Here is a 22,098-nt window from a genome sequence, read left to right on the forward strand (position 1 = left end):
TTCATAATTCATAATTGAAAAATAAAACAATAATTAAAAAATACTAGCATTCCTGCCATGAGACATTAGAATGTTATGGTTTTGTGACTAAACATTTTTAATTAATTTATTTATTTACGCTGACTGCAAAAAGTTAAACACGGTTAAGGTTATATTGTGCAAATAAAAATGTAAACAACCGAAATAAAGCGTTGCCAAATCACGGACAGGTTACTAACAGCTGATTTACTACAGTCAAATTAATTTTTGTATTTAACTATTTTTTTTTTTTAATTTTCAAAATTTCAACAATTAATGCCTCATATACAATTTATTTTTTAATTTTAGGAATTTTTATGGGTTTTGTATTTTAATTTATTGAAAATTTACTACTACAGTTGTTATGACTCAACTGGAGCGAAAGGACTTCCTTAAAGTACTCAAAATCCGAACAAAAACAGTTTCACTGTAAAAAAGTCGCGCCAAGTCCACGTTCATAAGACTATTAGGAAAAAAAAATTTTTTTTTTTCTTTAAAAAAAGATACAAAATAAAAAAATCCAAGTAACCGATATGATTGTTTATGATTTTCGGAAATTAAAAAAAATTTTATTGTAAATTTAAAAATTAAAAAAAAATTTTAGAACGTATTTAGTGTGCGTGGTTGCAAAATATTTTACTTTTAATGAAATTCGTAAAATCTATTTACTAGGACTTTAAAAAAATTGAAATACACAATGACGCACACCAAGTACGTTCTAAAACTTTTTTTTTAATTTTTAAATTTACAATAAGATTTTTTTTAATTTCCGAAAATCATAAACAATCATATCGGTTACTTGGATTTTTTAATTTTGTATCTTTTTGTAAAGAAAAAAAAAAATTTTTTTTTCCTAATAGTCTTATGAACGTGGACTTGGCGCGACTTTTTTACAGTGAAACTATTTTTGTTCGGATTTTAGTATTTTTTGTAATTATAATGAAAATTTACAATTGGTACCAACTTAAATCTCGTGTTGACTGCATTTTTTACTGCAAACTATCCCCTTGAAGCTACAGTTTATGTAGATGTAATTCCAGTGCACCCTGGCGGCCGTACATGTAAGCTGTGAATTACTTTTTTTAACTGTAGTTGCTTATCTATAGGAGGATTACTACACATTTTTATTTTATCTAGTCTGTGGCGCTGAACTTTCTCCATCAAAAAACAGTCAGGATCGAAATTTGTGAGCGAGCTATAGTATGTGCTGATAAAATTTAATAATTTCAAGTGAATAAATTGTTATAAGTGAATATAATTAATTAATACGGTGAAATAAATTATGAATTACTGTTATGATAAACAAATTGGGTAAAAAAAGTACCGTAGAATTAAATAAAATTTCGCAGCCTCAAAAAACCGTTCTGCTTACAGTAAACATAGTCGGTAGTCTGGCGCTCCGTTTACAACGGATTTGAACGGAACTTGGCGCCAGATTCTACCGAATCTGTGAATAAATATTACAATTCTAAATAATAGTGTTGTTCATGAAAATCAAATATTAGCACTAGTAGGTCTCGTCATAACCAACAACAATCGCCATCTTGCTAATTTTTTGTTTACATTCAGTCACGGAAACTGGTTTAATAAACATCCAACGGAATATTTTTTAAAAAGGTGAGCTGTATTATATTTAAAATACTCTAATTTAATAAAATTAATCATAATTTATAATATTTATTATAAAATAGTCTTAAAAATATAGGGGCTGAGTATAGGCTTTTGTTTATGTCATTTATCCTATTCACAGCCGGGGGCTGGAAATTAAGATTTTATCGTTTAACCTATACTCGGCCCTTTTATAAATTTCTTATTTAAATAATTGATAATAATTTTTAAATGTTATGTAACTCGACTGAATAACAATAGTATATTACACTACAAGGGCAGAAAGTTGAGATTCCTGCACTGCGCGCAATGATGCCCGAGGCGAAGCCGAGGGCATCATGTCGCGCAGTTCAGGGCTCTCAAATTTCTGCCCATGTACACGGAAAAAAAATCCTATGAAAAATTACTATAGTAACATCGTAATCTAGGACTAGACTTTCAGTATCTCGATTTTTACGATGCTGCCGTCTACAGAATACAATTTGAATTATTGAAAATTACGATGTTATTTAGTAAATTTTTTTTCCGTAAGAGCAAGTGAATAAGGACGCATACTATATGTTTTAATAAAAGAGAGACAGAGTCTAATAGTTTGCGACGCCACCACCGAAAGATGACCAACTACTGTATCGAGGGTCTTATTATGTGACTGAACAGAAACTTTAAATATTCCCTCCGATAGCGTGAGGGGATAAACCTTGGACTTGAGGCGGAGAGGACATCGGGTTCGATTCCTGAATGATACAGAATTATTTTTTCGGTGACCTAAACTTCTTTTTAATTTGAGTGACAGAAATTTACGATGTTTCATCGTATAAATTACGATGTTTGAGTTCTGGCCCTGCACTGCAATGTCCTATACTAAAAATTACGATGTTTGCATTGTAATTTTTCATACAATTTTCTTTTCGTGTAGTGTATACTAGTTTTCTTGTTATCCGGTCAAAAGTACGCAAAAAATTGCGTTGAAAAAAATTGATGCCTGCTCCCGACATTTGCGGCTCGAGCGAAGCGAGTGCTGCTGGTCGGGGGGCAGGCATCAAATACACCTGCCAATAAAGATACTAATTTATAATCTATCATATTACTACTTTCTTTTGAGAAAAGATCTTAATTTAATTATAGTATATTACATACCTAGGCCAGTAAAATAATAAAAGTCTCAGATCACATGTATTTGTTGGCCGAGGTGAAGCCGAGGTTGACAAACATGTGATCTGAGGCTTTACTTTTTACTGGCCAAGGTATGTATACTATTTTTCTGCTCGACGTAGCCGGAATGTGGCAACTTTGTTTAGCGCAGCGGCCAGAAAGTTGTCACTTTCCGACCGGAGGGCAGAAAAATAAATTTAAAGTTATAAATATATTATAAATTAACTCTGATTTTAAGAATAAAAAAAAAAAACAGAAAAATGAAATAATAATCGTAAAATGTATAGAAAAAAAAATTAAGAAAAAAATCTGTTTGTGTGTTTTTTCAAATAATTATTTGTTCAATAATGAATTTATTTATTTGAGAATATTTATCAGGATAAAAAATATTTCCCGTTTTTTTTTTTTGGTAATTTAAATATTAAACAAGTCTCATTTCATTCAAATAAATATTTATTTTCTATAATTAACTTAGTTTCAACCTAAAATCATTGACACATAACAACACAAATGAAAATTAAATTAGCCGACATTTTAAACTTTTTATAATTTATTTTATTAGGTTGGCAATAGCCTAATCGGCTCGGTACCTGCATTTCGAAAGAGTGGGACCAGGGTTCGATTCCGGCGCGCACCAATATTTTTCAATGATTATAAACTAAGAATATGTGCGTTTCATTGCCAGCCTCTGTACCGGTCGGGTTTTCTGTGGTTTTCCCGTATAGTTATGGAGGTAAAATGTCATTATAGAAGTACCTCCATACTATTTAAGACCGTAATGCAAATGCAGGTACTGATTATAACGCGTAAGTCGGCCACAGTCGCAGCACATGTGTGTCGGGCATGAAAGAAAAAAATCCCGACATGCAAAGGGGTTGGGGACGAAAAAGTGGTTGAGAGTTATAATGACGGGGTTGAGAGATTATATTGTGGAGAAAAAAGTGGAGAGACAATAATTCCCCACCCTCCCTTGTAAAACACTCTACAGTGATACAAGTAAAACCATCCTCAATTATAACCTCAATAATTTATTTTATTGATAAATAATCTTTAAAAAATTAAAACAAAAATTTTCACTTGTAGAAAATTTCAAAAACTATACGTGGAATTTTTTAAATAGTATATTACACACCTGTGGCAAGAAAATGAGAAATGTCTCAGAACACATATATGTTGCCCGAGGCGAAGCCGAGGTCGACATATATGTGGTCTGAGATATTTATTATTTTCCTGCCATAGGTTTGTATACTATTTTTCTGTCCGACAGAGGCGGAAAGCGGCAATTTCGTTTAGCGCAGCGGGCCGAAAGTTGCCACTTTCCGCCTGGAGGGCAGAAAAATAGTTTTTTAGTTCTAGTTTCTAATTAATAAAAAAATCAAAAATTGTTGAGTGTCGGTTAACTTAATTTTTATACAAAACAGATTCATTCATAACAATCACAAGTAAAGTTAAGCTTATAAACATAAGTTCTAGAGTGAGCGCGACTACCGACTTTCGGGCTTTCTGCCGCCTCGAGTCTCGTTGTCAGTGCATGTGTTACTTCCCCACCTGCATTCGCAGATGTCTCTGATAGCAAATACGCGCGCTAATTTAATCACTAATTTGCAATGCAAATATACAATAATTTCATAAAATATTCTTTTTTTATAAATAATAATGTAAAATGATAACTAAAGAATTCCAAATGTAAAATATTAAACATTAAATATGAGAAATAGAAAATGATAAGAAAAGGTGAAACTCAGGCAACACTTGAGTTAACAAAATATTTTTAAGTTTACATTAACATTTTCTCACGAAGAATATTAATGGAAAATCTAGCTTGATAAAAATGATTCATTGTAAGGCAACTAGCGTTGAGTACATAAGGTCTATTCAAGAACATTCGAGAAATGTTCTAAATAAATAAATGATAACGAACGCCTGCGTGTCCTGGACTCTGGAGTTGAAAACTTGTTCATTATTTATATAGCAATAGCTACCAAAAAAAAAAAAATTAATAGACACATTTTTTAAACTTTTATAAGAGATTTTATGAAAACTCAAGTCTCCGAAAAATTAGTTAATTAACAATTAAATAACTTAAACAAAAATTAAGCTAAAAATTTTTTTTTAGCGGGGCTATATTCCTTCAATTGTCTAGATGATACTATAATTTATTCAGATTTTTAAATTAATATTGAATGTTATAAAAAAATTATTTTGTGTTGCATACTTTGCTTAGCGGCAACGTCTAGGCACCGAAACGACCGTGCGGAGCCCAATTTTCAACGTTAAATTAAAATTATAAATAATGGAGCTACAACTCCGGGAGTCGAGACTTATTTTACTAAAATTTTCTCTTCTTTTAGGATCTTTTTTTCAAATTTCAGATATCTTTAATATTTTTGAAGTTATAACTACAAAATGGAGACTACCTTTTTTTCTCTTCGTTTTTTGTTTATAACAAATGAAATTTTTAATGGCGGATAAATTAAAAAATTCCTCTATCTCAGAATTAAATTCTGTATCCAATGCACCAATCGCCATATTTTTAAGAAAATCGGATTGATTTTTCGCGGAAAACTCACTTCTCGACTAGACTACTACAAAAATGGCGGATCATGTTCTTCCGGTCCACTTTTTGGATATTATTATTATTATTGTCAGTGCTGCCACATTTGAGAAATCAATTTCATTTTCTACAGTTGCAACTCTCTTTTCCTCCGGAGACAAAATTGGGCATGGTGGGGGCCCAGAGTGAGCAGCCCTGGTTGTACGCTCGAAGATCGACTGCCCAGTGCCTAAAATGAAACTGACGAAGGCCGGTACACAAGGTTTCTGCACGAACACGAGTATATCAAAATGCACTGTTACAATAGTATATTACACACCTAGGGAAGTAAAGTAAGAAATGTCTCAGATCACATGTAATTGTTGTGATCTGAGGCTTTCTTATTTACTTCCCAAGGAGTGTATACTATTTTTTTGTCCGACGAAGGCGGAAAGCGGCAACTTAGTTTAGCGCAGCGGGACGAAAGTTGCCACTTTCCGCCCGAAGGGCAAATAGTATATTACACACCTAGGGAAGTAAAGTAAGAAATGTCTCAGATCACATGTAATTGTTGTGATCTGAGGCTTTCTTATTTACTTCCCGTGGAGTGTATACTATTTTTTTGTCCGACGAAGGCGGAAAGCGGCAACTTTGTTTAGCGCAGCGGGACGAAAGTTGCCACTTTCCGCCCGGAGGGCAAAAAGTATATTTTTTCTCCTGCCTAAGCCGAAAGTTCAAATACCTTCCGCTTGCAGCCGGAATAAAGCAGCAGTTTCTATCCTCGGAATAAATGAACGCGCACGCGCAATAGTGCCTACATCGGCTCTCACGCATTGTACGTTCTTCTCTTTAACACATACTTTTTCCGTCAGCACTTCATGTTGCGTCATTAGTGCAATATACTATAATTATAATAAAAATAATGTAATTTAGTGATAATGTGATTTATGATCATGTTTAGTGATAATTTAGTGATAATTTTATAGTTTGAAAATTTCAAAAATTATCATATTGTATAAAAAGGTTGATTTACATAAAATATGTTAAATCACCAAGTCACTAGAATTATTCTTATATTAAAATTATCATCTAATATTATTATTAAGATTATCCATAATTATTATGAAATGAATACTTATAATTACTATTAATATTTATCAATATGAATATTTGAAGTTATAACACAAAATTAATTTTTTTAATATCTTTACTTAAATAATAATTTTAAATTATTAGTTATGATAATTTTAAATTAAGTCACTAAAATTATTCTTATATTAAAATTATCATCTAATATTATCATTAAGATTATCCATAATTATTATTAAATGAATGCTTATAATTACTATTAATATTTATCAAAATGATTATTTAAAGTTATAATAAAAATTATTCTGTTATTTTCATAACACTAATTATTTTTTTAATATCTTTACTTAAATAATAATTTTAAATTGTATTTTTCTTGAATGGGGGCTCCGCCCCACCTCGGGGCTTTGCCCCTAGACCCCTTCCATGATTACCTACGATGCTATTGCATTAAAAGATTCGCGAACTTTCGGCTTGGCAGGAGAAAAAATAGTATGTATGACACGGGACGAAAGTACTACATCCTCACCCGCGTGTTTGCCACCCTCGCCTTCGGCTCGGGTGTCAATCACACACGCGGGACAGAATGTAGTACTTTCGTCCCTTGTGGCACAATATACTATATATATAATCTTTTTTACCCGGGTATAGTTACAGTGATCCGATCACCCCGAAATTTTAATACAATACATGTAGACGTATGTACTTTCAAAAGTTATAAAAAAATTAATAAATTTTTTTTGAAAGTTACACACCAGAAGGACCCTTTAATAATATTATTATTGATTTTGTTGTAAATGAGTTTTGATTTTTTATTTAATCTAGAAGAAATGTATTCATATTTTTTTTCTCCTATAACTAATTCTTTCATTATGAAATTTTCTACTCTAAAGATTATTCAACTAATTAAAAAATTTTACAAAATAAAATAATATTTTTTTAATATATTTATTCTTGTTACATTATAAAAAAAATATTTTTTGAAACTTAAAGAAATTAAATGAGAAAAAATCGCTATAAAAACATTTAAACAAAGTTCATAATCTCGAATTGTAATGAATAAAAAATATTATTTTTTTTGACATTAAAAATAAAGTATTTGTTCTGAAAATACTGAAGAAATTACTAAGACAATAATTATTTTTCAAACATTATAGATAAAAGATAAAAAAAAGATTGATGATTTTTAGTATATAAAATATATAATTCTATTATGAAATATTAAAATAATTTTTTTTTACATATTTGATTATGTACTCATAAATGGAAGAAACAAGTTTCTACAAGCGTGATGACGTTTGACTAAAACAAATAAAAAGATAATAATAAATTTCAGTGAAAAATTGTCTACTTAAATTTTTTAATAGTTACATACCGGTAAAAATTGATCAAACGGTTAGCTTCACGTTCCCCAGCTTCAATTGCACCGTGAACTGTTGAGTAGAAGTGATCATGTGTTGCTTCTCCGGCAAACATGATCATCTTTAACATAAAAAGAAGTATAAATATAAAAACAAAATAAATATAGTATTTTAATATTTTTATATTAAAATTATTCTTACAGGGTTTCCATTCTTCGCAAGAATAGGTTCTGCTAATTTACTAGCAGTAGCGTTTAATTCTTCTGATTTTAAACTACGGAATGAATAACAACCGTGTATATGTTTATCCGTTGACCATTGTGACCTGAAAGATATTTTATTTTTTCATATTTATAAAACTCACAAAAAAATGATTCCTTTATTAAATTTTACAAAGCATCAAACTTTCAATAAGAATATTTTAAATCTCGTGCCATTATTATGTCCTAAGACTTGTCGAGTGCAATTAATGGTGTGTTGGGGGGGGGGGGTCCCTTTATTTTTTCTTTTACCTTGGAAAATTCGAATAAAAAAGTAAAAGTTATAAAGTCAGGCAAATACACACAATTTCACAGGTGTAATCACCGAAATTTTAATTTGAAAACGGTAGTTGATAAAAAAATAATAATAATAAGAAAACTCGTCTCTCAAAAGTTAAAAAAAACAAATAATATTTCCAATTTTTTTAATAATTTTCAGCAAACTGTATTTGGTATGGAATGATCTATATATTGTTTACGGATATGAATATACATTATTCAATAATAAAATTTTAGAAGCATGTGAATAATTGCTGAAGCAAATATTGCACAATTTAATGGTTATTGTATCGACCATTGGCGAAGACAAAAAATTTAAGCGCAAGAAACACGTAAGAGATAGAACCTTTGCAGTATTGTTCAAACTAACGTAGGGAATACCTACATCCCGAGTAAAAATGAAATTATTATTTTTTACGGAAAAATAATAAATTTCGTTCGACCGCCGCACCACCGCTGCACCACCGCCGTTTGGCGGACTATTACGCCGCACGCTAAAAATTTACTCCCCCTAGCATCGCCGCACTACCGCTGCACCACCGCCGCACCAATGCTAAATCATACCTACAATTTCACAAAAAATGGTATCATAATTAATTTATCACGCAATAATTAATTAATAAATAATGCGACTAGAAATCTTTATGTAAGACCTATTGATCAACCTCCTTTTAATCGAATGCCTAATATTAAAAAAAAAATTTTTTTTTAAATCAGGCCAAAGCACCGCGAAATTATCGATTTTTTTAGTCGTATTGTTGATGTAGATTTTTAAATTCGTCCTCGGGTTGCACAGAAGCGGTACGCCTATTGAAATACTCTGAAAGAATTTTAAAAATTGAACTGTGATGGGATTCGAACCTGGATCGTCTGCATGGAAGTCTCGAACATTGCCAACTGCACTGCAAGCCATACTTAACTTAAAAAATTTAGTTAAGCTATTTGAATGATCAACGAATATATTATTTCAATGTATATACCATCAAACAGTGGTATGGTGCGGCGGTGGTGCAGCGGTGGTGCGGCGGTCGAACGAAATTTATGGTTTTTCCGGGAATATTAATAATTTTATTTTTACCCGGGCGCGTCACAGCTGTGGTGCGGCGGTGGTGCAGCGGTGGTGCGGCGAATAGAAATTTATTTACTTGTCACGGCGCTGGTGCGGCGGTAGTGCGGCGAATAGATAAATTCTTTACTTGTCACGGCGGTGGTGCGGCGGTGATACGGCACTTATAAAATAACCAAAATTGTCACGGCTGTAGTGCAGCGGTGGTGCGGCGCTTAAAAAGCCGTGCAGCGGTGTTGCGGCGGTGTCGCGGCGGAATTGTTTTTACTCGGGATTTATTTCTTAAGTGCATCTAGAAAAATATCCAATTATGCGACCACAAATGCCTGTTTGAGAACCATTCATACAATCAAAGACGATCATGTTCTTGGTGATTTAATAAGAATAGAAAATTTGACAAGTGGTTATCGTTATCAGTGCAAACCATTTTTAGAACTTCTTGTTATTTTTAAGCTGGAAATGCTCAGAAACATACATATTTTTGAGTAATCGACTCGTATCCAAGAAATATCATTTTATGGTCACAACATTCGAACAAGTGCTCAACATAATTAGCAGAAGCCTAGACGGAAGACATTCGCAGTCCTGCAGGGTATACGTCTCTATCGACTTCAATATTAACCCTTCGTAGGTAGCGTGTCTTTTCCGAACTAAGTCGGTCGCAGGGTGAGCGCTCCGCCGCCGTGTTAAAACGTACGCGCTGTTGCCAAATGTAAACTAATACTATTTTCTTGCGAGATAAAGTATTTTTTCAATGTTTTATGATTAAATATAATTTTACTTTTATATTTTAATTGAATAACAAAATTTTTTTTTTATTTCTATCACATGTGACATAATTAAATTTAACATCTAAGACCAGATTATAAAATCTACCCAATATATCAATTATTTACTTTACACATAACAAGATATTGAATACAACTAAAGATTATTTTTGTTTTAAACTGAGCTGAAAATTTTTTATCATAAGTACATATCTTAATTGCATCATGTACGTTATTTTCAAAATTAAAAAAAAATTATTTTCAGCGGATCACGTTACATCAAGATCACTACTTGAGAGTTTTGATTCGTCGATCAGTTAAAACAAAAATAATCTTTAATTGTATTCAATAGCTTACCAATTTTAAAATAAGAATTATTATCGTATTTTAATTGATAGTACCTTAAAATTTTAGTTGGACTTGGTATATCATAAGAATTTCCCAAAAATTTCTTCAACAATTCATATAAATGATCTTCGACGTATTTGTCGCTTAATTTTTCAATGTAACGAGAACTTTCTCCAATTATCCAGCCGCAGAGTACCCTCGGTTGGTGGTCAACAGTCATAAATTCAAAGACATCAAGTAACCATTCATTTTCCTAAAAATATAACTCTAGTTAATAAATGAAATGTTTTATACTCTCTAAATAATTTAAAATCAACCGAACTTACCTTATTGCCAGCCAAAAATGTCTTCTTATCGTCATCCTGCCAAATGAACCCAAAACCTGCTGAATCTTCTGGCCACCAACGGTACGGAAACTCGAGAAAAATTTTATTTACTGATCCAAAGTTTAATCCTTCAATAGTTCGTTGTTTTGCTAGAGATAATGAAGGGTTGAATAATTTCTTGTGATAATTTTTCAAAACACCCAACGACGTCGTTATAATTACATTTGATGCCGTGTAATTGTTACCATCAGCGGTCGTTACAATTATTTCATTTGGGTTCGTGTAATTTATGTTTTCAACTTCTTGAGATAGTTTTATTTTGTCTTCTATTTTCACATCTGAGTTAACTTTACTGTCATTCTGTAATTATTATTTTTTTATTATTAATTGGCGTTTGATAAAATTTTTGATAATTTTGAATTCAAGAATATCGCGTGGCAAATGCCAAAAGGGTGGATTACAGCAGTTAAAGTTTTGTTCCAAAAGGGAATAAAAAAATTTTTTTTTGCCATTCAACTCAAAATTATTCAAAACGTCAAGAACAATACAAAAACATTTTTTGAATTACTAAAGCTAAAAGCGGATCTTTATACGTCCTTTTGGCTTTGAGATAAATTTTCTTAAAGCCAAAAGGGCGAAAAAATAATAGATGTTTTATTACAAAACGTTGACAAAAGTTCGGAAAATAAAGGTAGATCAAATTAATACTCATGGCATGAAAATCAATTAAAAAAGAAGGTACCCAATCGATTGGCAAAAAAAAATTTTGTACGCTCTTTTGGCATTTGTCACGCAATATATTTACTATCATCAACTGCAGTATTGTTTGGAATCCACTTGTCTTCCAGTTCAACAACAAATCGCCTTCACATATCCAGTATTCAAGAATACCATGCGTTGATACGTCGAACCATGTATCGCTTCCTTGTATACTGTCATCAAAACGTTCCATCCATCCCAAATACTCTTTAGCTCTTTTTTCATTGGTATATTTGTTTTTTTCATATACTTTGTTGTATCTAAAAAATATTACAACAACTATTAATTAATTTTCAATTTTTCAATCTCTATAATGGTGTAAATATGCGAGATTTTGTTATCAATTAAGATAAAATGTATCACAGCTTTAGACTCATATGTTTTTAGGTGATTAGAATATCTAAAAGTTAAGAACTTTTCTTTTTGTAAAGAACATAATTCAAAAGTCTACATCGAAAATGTTAATAAGGGAACAGGAAATTTTGGAAATTATTTTTAAATGAAACATATTTCGGTGCTTATAACTGATCTTACAACCAAAAACTTTAAAGTGCAAAGTGACAATCAAGTCGAAATAACACACAACAAAGCCTGCATAGTTAATTTACCGATAATTACTGTTTAATTAGACTTTTATCGATCATTGAATTGTTACATCAAATCAAGGTTTTAGATCTCGACAATGGATGCTAAGAAATCGCAACATTATCATTCATTTAACTGCATATAATTTTATAAACTACCTTTAGAGTACTCGTCTAAAATTCTAGACTCTAGTGAGATTATACATTTGATAGTGTAAATTTTTGCTTATTTCCGAAGCTATCGCATCCATTTTCTGGAATTAAGATACGATTCATCATCCGGAAATTATTTTAAGCCAAACTCGAACAATAGTGACTATTTGCCGATATTTTTGCTAATTTCAAAAGCTCGAGACCACTTTGGAAAAATTATCAGACGTAAGTTACAACGTCAATTAAACCTTAAATTAACTATAAGATAAATTTTACGAATTGAGTTATCATTTTTAAAAGTTGTTTGATAATTATAATTTTTGATGATTAAAAAATGTTTATTCCCAGAACTTTTGAAATTTTTTTTCAAGATTCGTCAAGGATTGCCTATAAACTTCCTTGTTATTTTTTTAAATTCTAAATAAAATATTTCGAAAAATTTTCTGTAAATTGCTGAGATCCTTTTGCAGCAGGCTGATTTACAAATAAATTTATCTAAAAATTTCATAATAATTAAAAGCAAAAAAGCAGTCGACTAATCAAAAATGTTAAGTAATTAATTAGTTTAATTATAAACTTATTTTTATTCATTCATTTAGTGACTAAGTAAATATGTTAATAGAAATAATATTTTATTTAGTTAGTTTTTTTAGTATTTAACGATACCAGCACAGCACGATGTAATGTTGATAGGATTGAAGTCAAGGCGAGACTCTAACTCTTTTATACGAGTTAATATTAAAATTTTATTTATTTCAAAGTTAAATATTTGATAATTTCAATTTTTAATAATCATTAAACTCTAAAAGAATAAATGATTGTTTAAATATTCCCGCCATTTATTCAAATAAGCAGCCTTGAATAAAATATTATTTGTTATTATCATTATTGCAATAATTTACAATCACTGACGTCACATGCGATACAACGGTTTTAATACTGCGATAATATTTTCCTTGTACATAAAAAAATAATGACTTAGCCTCTAAAATTCATTGTCGAACATTAAAAGTTTCTATAAAATGGAACTGCGACGGTAAGTACTTTTCAAAATAATAATAAGTACTAACATTGAATATACTAATAAAAAAATCTATTTTTTTCAGGACGAATGTAGAAGTTGATAAATTAAAAGATAAAATACCAGGGCCGCCAAATTTAGACACAGCGGTGATAAAATTACAGCAAAAAACACGCAATATTCATATTGGATTTATATTTGACGGAGATCAAAAATTATTGCAATTAATATGCTTGTTATTGAGTTCGACGCCTGCTGGAAAATTGTACAAAGGATGGCAAGACTTTGGAAGTGAACTGGGATTAACGAGAGAACAGTTACTGTGCATTGAATATAATTTTAAGGGGCTCCAAGATCCGACTTATTATGTTTTGTTGACTTTTGCGCAATTATCGGAGTCAACGTTTGATAAATTGTTGATAGCTTGTCGTGATATAAAACGCTTTGATATCATCAATAGAATTATAGGCCCTCTAGATGTCTTCATTGATAAATTATCAATAGATCCTCATTGTCAAGGTACAGAATTTATAATTATTTATTATTGATTTGTTCATTTTTTTTTTGGTAATTTGAAAATTAAAAAAAAAATCAATAGTGAAGAATATAAAATATCAATTAATAAAGAAAAAAAGTTAACTCAAATCTATTGCGACGTGAACAAAAAATTTTTTAACTATTTTGGAGACAAGCACTCAAATAAAAAGCTCATTTTGAATTATTTTTTTCATCTATTTACATTATATTTTTTTTATAAATAAATAAAAGATAAAAAATTAATAGTATTAAATATTTGCAATCTATTTAATAATTATTAATTTTGCAATAATGGATGTCAATAATTGGGACATAAAATTTAAGCTTGGTGATGTTGACAGTAAATTTAGACAGCGCGGTAACTTTTTGTTTTTATTTTAATCCTAAAGATTTATTTTAAAAATATTAAAAATAATTTGAATAATAAGTAATAAATAAATATATATTTTTAATACTTGAGTTGTATTTAGTACAGCAAATAAATGACTTTGGGATATTGAGGGTATCAATAATTGGTAGAACGTTATGTCACTAATTAGATCAGTTGATTTTGTCAGGCTGTCAATGATTAGTGTGTCCGGGTGATTGACTTTGTCAGTTGAAATAAATAATTTAATTTGAGAAAGTACTTTTAAAAAACATAAATTTTCTAGTCAAAAGACTAATCAAAACAATGTTAAAAAAATCCAACAACTTTATTCTAAATATGGAAAAAAATAGTAATTTTAGCCATGTTTCTTACAATGTCAATAATTTGTGCATTTACTTTAGTAATCATAGAAAATTTTTCTATTTCTTCTTGAAAAATTTTTATAAATTTCATCAAAAATTAGTAATACAATTTTTAATTCCAGGAATTCAAAGGCCTAAAATACTACCCAGAGTGCCATTAGTTTTAAAGCCACTAATAAGTGAGAATATTTGTTCGACTAATGTACCAATAAAAAAATTAAGCTCCTCAAACATTACTAGTCAAAAGAAGAAAGTAAATGAACGAAGTTATGGGAGCATTGTAATGCTGACATTTACAAAAGACGGTGAAGATATATCCAAGAATATTTGTCGAATATTCCGGGAGCAAAATCCTAAAATCGGTGTTTTGATTTTACAAGAGCAAGAAAAATTTGTTTACTCACGCGTAGAAGAATTCATTGACGATTGCTTCAAGCAAGTTAATTATATTATTCCAATTTTAACCACTGGTTATATTAATCATATCAACAATTTAACCAATACTGATGATAAAGAAAGTTTGTTCAATAATTTGGACCATAAATATGTCAAATATTTATACTCGTTGATGCGTTTTGAGTATTGTAAAAATAATTGTCATAACGATCGGATCAGGTAATTATTCTGATTTAATTATCCTTAATTAATAGATTGATTATTATTAACGATTTATCTTTATTATTTTTTCTAGATGCATTGTTCCGAATGAAAACTTATTGGATGTAATTAAAGCTGATTTACATCCCTGTCTACAAGCGTGGTTTAAATATTCTGATATTGATCCATTTACTAAAAATATCTTGTTGAAGAAGTTTTAATAACATTTTTTTTTGTAAAAAATTAAGGAGTTTTTAATTTTACTCAACAGTAATCTTGGTAACTACTTTAGTTGCTTATTTTTTTTTTAATTTACTAAAAATTTCTCTTTAATTACTAATTAAAAAAAAATAGTAATATTTTTGCCAATTACCAAATTTTTCAGATAATTAATAATGTAACTAATTTTCTTCTTGCCCAACAGGTTAATATATTTTTGACAAAAATAAATAAATACATAAAATTATATCGATACTGTCATTCTAGTACATTTTGTCCCACAAAATTTGACAAATTTACTTTTTTTGAAAAATAAAATCATAACAATATTATCCAAGTTATATGAAAAAATTGAAGGCTAAATAGTTTAATAACTATTTTTAAATAAATATTTTCATCCGTCAAATCTTATTTAATCAATGTTAAAAATGAATTGTTTTTACCGTCTGCTGTAAAATTTTTTCAATGTAGAGTACGACATATTAGAATGGTACATAGTATATACAAATTCTTGTTATCTGAGTTGATGCTAAAAATTTTTTAATAATAATTTTTATAAATTTCAGAAATCGTGAATCGAAATATATATTATTCAATAATTATTTTAGCTTGTGTTGAAAAATTTATATGATACTGAAATAAGCTATCTGATAATTTTTTGAATTTTTATAACAAATAAATTATAATAAAAAAAAAATTTTTTTTATTTCTACAAGTGGAATTTTTGCTATAAAATTTTTTTCAAAATACTTTGTTATTAAAAATCGAAAAAAATTGTTAGATTTCTGTTAATTTCAGTATCATAGATTTTCTATGATACTTCATACATTTACTGCATAAAATCACATATATAAGTACATAAAAAATATATAAAGTTAATGTAATAATAGAACTGACAAACATGTGATAGTTTTGATAATTGTTCTAACAAATAAATTACAGCAAAAAAAAAAATTATGAATTTAATTTTTTAAAAATAATTTTTTAGATATATTTGATGAAAATTAATTTAGCAAATATCCGATAATTTTAACAATTTTTGTAACAAATAAATTATCGCAAATAAATGAGAAAAAAAATTGACATGTAGAAATTTTAATAAATTAAAAATGCAATTTTTGAAAAACAATTTTTCGGAAAAAATTTGTTTGTTAAATAAAATTAAACAATTGTCAAATGTCTACTAATTTCAGAAGAAAATTAAGTTAGCCGACATCTAAAAATTTATAGAACTTTTTTATTGAAAAAATTTTTATCTAAAAAATTTATCTTGAGATAAAGGTAAGCTGGATACCTGGTATCACTGATGATGATCCAAATCATTAAAATTTGAGTTCTATTGAGCGAGCATGGACTCGTCCATCATGCATTAACTTATTATTCAAGCAATAAAATTTATTTGTGGTACTAAATTTGTTGCTAATTAGTTGGTCCATATCGAATTTTGTAGGTTGTTTAAATTCCGAGAAATCAACAATAATATCCGTCTAAGATGAGACGAGTCCATGCTAGCTTGATAGGCCTTAAAATTGGGGCTATGTGCAGTGTTTTAATTTTAAATTTAAATTCAAACTTAAGTCTGACATTTAATATTCAATTTGCAAATTCTTGCTCACTTTTACTCACCTCATTTTTATTGATTGTAATTAGTTGATTTCATTATTCAAACTTTAAATCATTTGCATTGTTCGATTAGTTATAATTTATAATCCTAACATTGTCAATTTGTCTATGTAGATCTGTTTATATTCTTATATGTACTTTTTACTTATTATTTTGAATCATTTGATATTCAGTCATTACCTTGGCATTTAAATTAAATAAATAGAATAAAAATGAAAAAAAAAAATTTCATATTTAAAAAATAAAAAAAAAACTACAAATGTAATTTTTTTAAATATTTTTTTTGGTTATTATCCAATAAATAAAAAAAAATAAAAAATTGCTAAGTGTCTGCTAATTCCAGTATCATTAATTTAAGTGTCATAAAATTAATTATAAAAAAGGCCATTCGGCAGCCGAAATGGAAGTAGATTTTTCAAATAAAAAAAATTGATTTTTAATAAAATAATATAATAAGCCGCACCATTGTACAGACTTACAAATATTTGTAACCGCCTATTATGTAGCAATGATTGCTTATTAGATTTAGTAGGTTATAATCAACCGTTATCCATGAGCTCTCTTGCATCCATACTGGTATCACAACGCAGCGATAATTATTACTAATTAAGAAATTATCAGGTTTTTTTTTTTTTTTTTTTATGAAATGTTTTGTATTACCAAATATATTTTGTAGTATAATAAGTAATATACAAGTGTATGGCAATAAAAACTAATTATTTTTCTATTGTATTATAATTTAGAGTATATAAATATAAATATATGATAACTTGTAAAACATAGCCGCTATTCTGTATCTAAGCTTTGTATAAAGTGACCCTGTTAATGGCATTGAGCTGTTGGGTCTTAATATAAGAAATAAATAAATAAATAAATAATAACACTGATAATGTATAACTTAATTCATGAATTAAAAACAAAATTCAATAATAAATTTAAAACTATTTACAACAAATTTTGGAAAAAAAATTATCTTGTGAAGAAAAAGTTTCTCAAATATTTACCAAAGAATTGCACAGATTATAAGATTTGAATTATAAATGTCCAAATTTTAAGTAACTGCTTAGAAACAACAGTTTTCAAGTTAATCAGAATGTTGCAACCGGATAAAATTTTAGTTGAAGAAAACAATGGTTAGAACTAATTTGTGACATATTTACTGACAACCTACCCGAAAACATTACACGAAAGACTGATCAATATCGTAATTATTGAATTTACATCATGATTAAGCTATGATGTAGACAATAATTCTAAAACGGCTGCAACAGTAAAACTGTTTCATTAAACGAACTCTAAAAGGAGTAATATTGAGGCTACTACCACTTCTAAGTAGTGAAAATTGAAGCTTATTAAAAGATCTTTACAATGAATTTTACCGAATTTCAATATCTTGTCTAGTTCAGTAATTATACCAAGTTTAAGTAGTAAAAACATCAATTTTTACGATTTTAAAAATTTCAAAATCCTGTCATTTCCAAATTACTCGCCCGATTAAGCTCATCTTCGAACTTAACTTTGGTCTTGATCGATAGATAAAGCATGCTGAGTTTGAGAAGAATCGGTCATAAATTGAAAACGCTATCGTGCTGACAAGCCGCGTTATATCGTATAAATATATATATATATATATATATATATATATATATATATATATATATATATATATATATATATATATATATATATATATATATATATATATATATATGCTGCCTGCTATATATATATATATAGCATATATATATATATATATATATATATATATATATACAGTAGCGCTCAAAAGTATTTTGACAACATAAAATTTTTTAATATTTTTTTAAAATAAAAGACTATCGGAAAATGTATTGAGTATAATGTAGAGTAGTGTAATTGCGACTATTTAAGCGTATCAAATTACAACTTGTTTGTTTACACACCGCGCCACCGAACGTACTTGACTTACCGTGAGCTCAAAAGTATTTTGAAACGCATTTGACTTGAAAAACTCTCGCAGATTACTTGTTCCTTAGTTTTTATTATTACATATATTTACTTGTTGTGGTTACTTCAATATGCCTAAGTGTAAGGAATATTCTAGTGATTTTAAAAAAGCCGTTATTAATGCATTAAAACAAGGAATGAAATGAACAGAAGTTGCTCGTTTGTTTAAAGTGTCTCGACAGTTAGTTAGCTTATAGAATAAAGTCTATAACAAACGAAAAACTGTCGAAAGTAAGCCTCGAACAGGCCGACCAAGAAAAACTTCTTCTTACATCGATCATATTATAAAAAAGTTATCAGCAAATGATATACGGATGTCCGCTGTAATGATAAAAAATGAATTAAAAGAAAAATATAACGTAGATATTCATGTTTCTACTGTTAAACGACGCCTAAAGGTCCTAGGGTTATATGGCCGAAGACCGGCTAAAAAACCTTTAATATCGAAAAAAAAACAGGAAGTATCGTCTTGAGTTCGCGAAACGGCATATATCGTGGTCAAGTTTAGAGTGGTCTAAAGTTTTATGGAGTGACGAAAGTAAATTTAATTTAATGTCATCTGATGGTATCAAGTACATTCGGCGTCCAGTAAACAAAAAATACGATTATCGGTATCAAATACCCACAGTTAAACATAGAGGTGGTAGTGTGATGGTTTGGGGATGTTTTTCACGGTCTGGAGTTGGACCATTAGTTCGAATATAAGGAAAAATGGATCGGTTCATGTATGCAAATATATTAAAGTCTCAGATGTTACCATATGCTAAACATCACATGCCAGCTAAGTGGTATTTTCAACAAGACAATGATCCCAAACACAGATCAAAGCATATTAGTGACTTATTAAATCGTGAAAAAGTTAAAGTTCTTGAGTGGCCAAGTCAAAGTCCCGACTTGAATCCGATAGAAAATCTCTGGGAAGAATTGAAACGTAGTGTAAAAACCCAAAATTATTCAAACAAAAACGCTTTGTTTGAAACTCTAAAAAATGAGTGGGATCAAATTCCAATAAGTCGATTACAAAAATTAATCGACTCAATGCCGGAGCGATGCAGGGCTGTCATAAAGGCCAAGGGATATGCTACTAAATACTAATATATTTATTGCTATAAATTATAATTATGCGTTAAATTAGTTTTTTTTCAAAAATGTCAAAATACTTTTGAGCCACCATTTTCCTAATATTTTAAAAATTAAACTTTCTTTTATTACGAATAAGAACCTCTTTGACACTATTCTGTAGTTTATTCAAAGGTGTTAAAAAATAAATAAATGATTATTGTGTTTCATATTTATTTTTAATTAAACCATTAAATATATTTGTCAAAATACTTTTGAGCGCTACTGTATATATATATATATATATATATATATATATATAAACTTTTGAACTATATATATTTTCTGACTCAGCTCGACAAACTAAGTCAGAAAATGGCTAAATTTTTTAAAAATTGCGCCACGAGGACGGCTGCAATAGTTAGATTTTTATAAAATTTACTAAAAATTAAATTGGCCGACAGTTTAAAATTTTTATAATTTTTGTTATTAAAAAAATGATTACAAGAAAATTGAAAGAAAAAATTTGACATGTAGAAGATTTGAAAAATTATCCGTGCAAATTTTTTAAAGTATTCTTATGCTTATAATTTGATTGATTAAAAAAATTAAAAATTTTTGTCGGCTAATTTTAGTATCATAAATTAATTTACTTACTCTTGAATGAAATAATCTCCGTAGGAATTAAATTTATCTTCATTTCCTTTCAACTTTTCATTGATTCCATCACTTATCAAGTAATACAATCTCCAAATTTCAGCAGTTTCTTCAGCTGGGACAATTTTACCATCAGACATGGCAAAAACATGATTACTGTAGTTGTTTAATTTACTTGATGATTCTAACAACCCACGAGGATGGGCTAAATTATAAGCAGCGTTATCTTTTTCTCCATGGACCCATTGTGCGCCTAAATCAACTACATTGTCACCTAAAAAAAATTTATTATCAATTAAAAAAATTAAAATTTTTAATTTATTAAATTATAACTAAAAAATATTTTTAAAAAATTGCACTTGTAGTTTTTTACAAATGAAATTTTTTTGTAATAATTTTTTCAATAAAAAAAATTCTAAAAATTTTTAAATGTCGGCTAACCTAATTTCCATTAAAATTTCAATATTATAACTAAAAATCATAATAATAACAATAATAATAAGTTATAATAGCAAAAAAAAACTTACCAAATCTAGTTGTAAAAATTCTGCCACCAATCCGATTTTTTGCTTCCAAAATAACAAAATCATTGAAATTATTTTTAATCAACTGACAGCCAGCTGATATTCCGGACGCACCGGCTCCAATTATTAAAACTTTTGTCTTGATGTTCATGCTGCCACGTCTTGTGAGATTATTACCTTGAGCATACTTCGAATAACCTTTAAATACTGTTGTTATATCTATAACCAAATAGACAATTATTAATTTTATCACTTTATTGCTGTACATTGTCGGACATTAACCTCTCTCTGCTTTGTTGCTTTTATTTTTTTTTGTTGGTCAACTCCGTAGCTAGAAATTCAGAGTTTTTAGGCGCCAAATTTGAATTATAAAATTGAAAAGTTGACTGAATAAGAAAAAAAAAATTAGGAAAACTAAGAAAACTAAGAAAACTAAGAAAAAAAAAATTAGGATAAATTTGAGCTCTTGAGCTCAAAAATACAATTTATGGGTTATTTTGAGCTCTCCGAGCTCAAAGAGATTGCTTTCCTATGCTTTAAAGCTCTTTGAGCTCAAAAGTTTGATAGAGATTTGATAAGACACTATTTTTCGAATTTTTAAACTGCAATAACTTTTGAATGAATAAACCGATTTTTACGCGATTAGAAGCATTCGACGCAGTTTTTCAAGCCTCATAAAGAATCTAAAATTTTGAATTGATCGCGCTAGGAATTTTGGAGTTATTCCGAAAAAACACTTTTTTCGGTTTTCTTTCGTCCACGATATCTCTCGAACGAATCAAAATTGAGATGAAATGTATAGGAAGCCAATTTAATTCTAGTACATTATAATTTGCATTA

The 22,098-nt window shown here is 28.9% G+C and overlaps 2 protein-coding genes across 2 annotated transcripts; one reads left to right on the forward strand and one right to left on the reverse strand.

Moving 5' to 3' along the window:
• Positions 1-7,640: 7,640 nt before the first annotated feature.
• Positions 7,641-21,551, reverse strand: LOC123262446 (spermine oxidase-like). Its single transcript, XM_044724658.1, has 8 exons — positions 21,262-21,551; positions 20,735-21,008; positions 11,613-11,826; positions 10,808-11,167; positions 10,535-10,734; positions 7,963-8,086; positions 7,776-7,882; positions 7,641-7,702 (listed from the first exon to the last, which is right to left on the reverse strand). Exons 1-8 carry the CDS (start codon positions 21,524-21,526, stop codon positions 7,681-7,683), a joined length of 1,566 nt encoding a protein of 521 aa, XP_044580593.1. The 5' UTR covers positions 21,527-21,551; the 3' UTR covers positions 7,641-7,680.
• Positions 13,197-15,439, forward strand: LOC123262466. The gene is made up of 4 exons (XM_044724693.1): positions 13,197-13,339; positions 13,410-13,843; positions 14,716-15,208; positions 15,285-15,439. The coding sequence occupies exons 1-4, from the start codon at positions 13,326-13,328 to the stop codon at positions 15,409-15,411; spliced, it is 1,068 nt and encodes a 355-aa protein (XP_044580628.1). The 5' UTR covers positions 13,197-13,325; the 3' UTR covers positions 15,412-15,439.
• Positions 21,552-22,098: the final 547 nt, after the last annotated feature.

This window comes from Cotesia glomerata, linkage group LG4 (genome assembly GCF_020080835.1).
Source record: "Cotesia glomerata isolate CgM1 linkage group LG4, MPM_Cglom_v2.3, whole genome shotgun sequence".
Lineage (NCBI taxonomy): Eukaryota > Metazoa > Arthropoda > Insecta > Hymenoptera > Braconidae > Cotesia > Cotesia glomerata.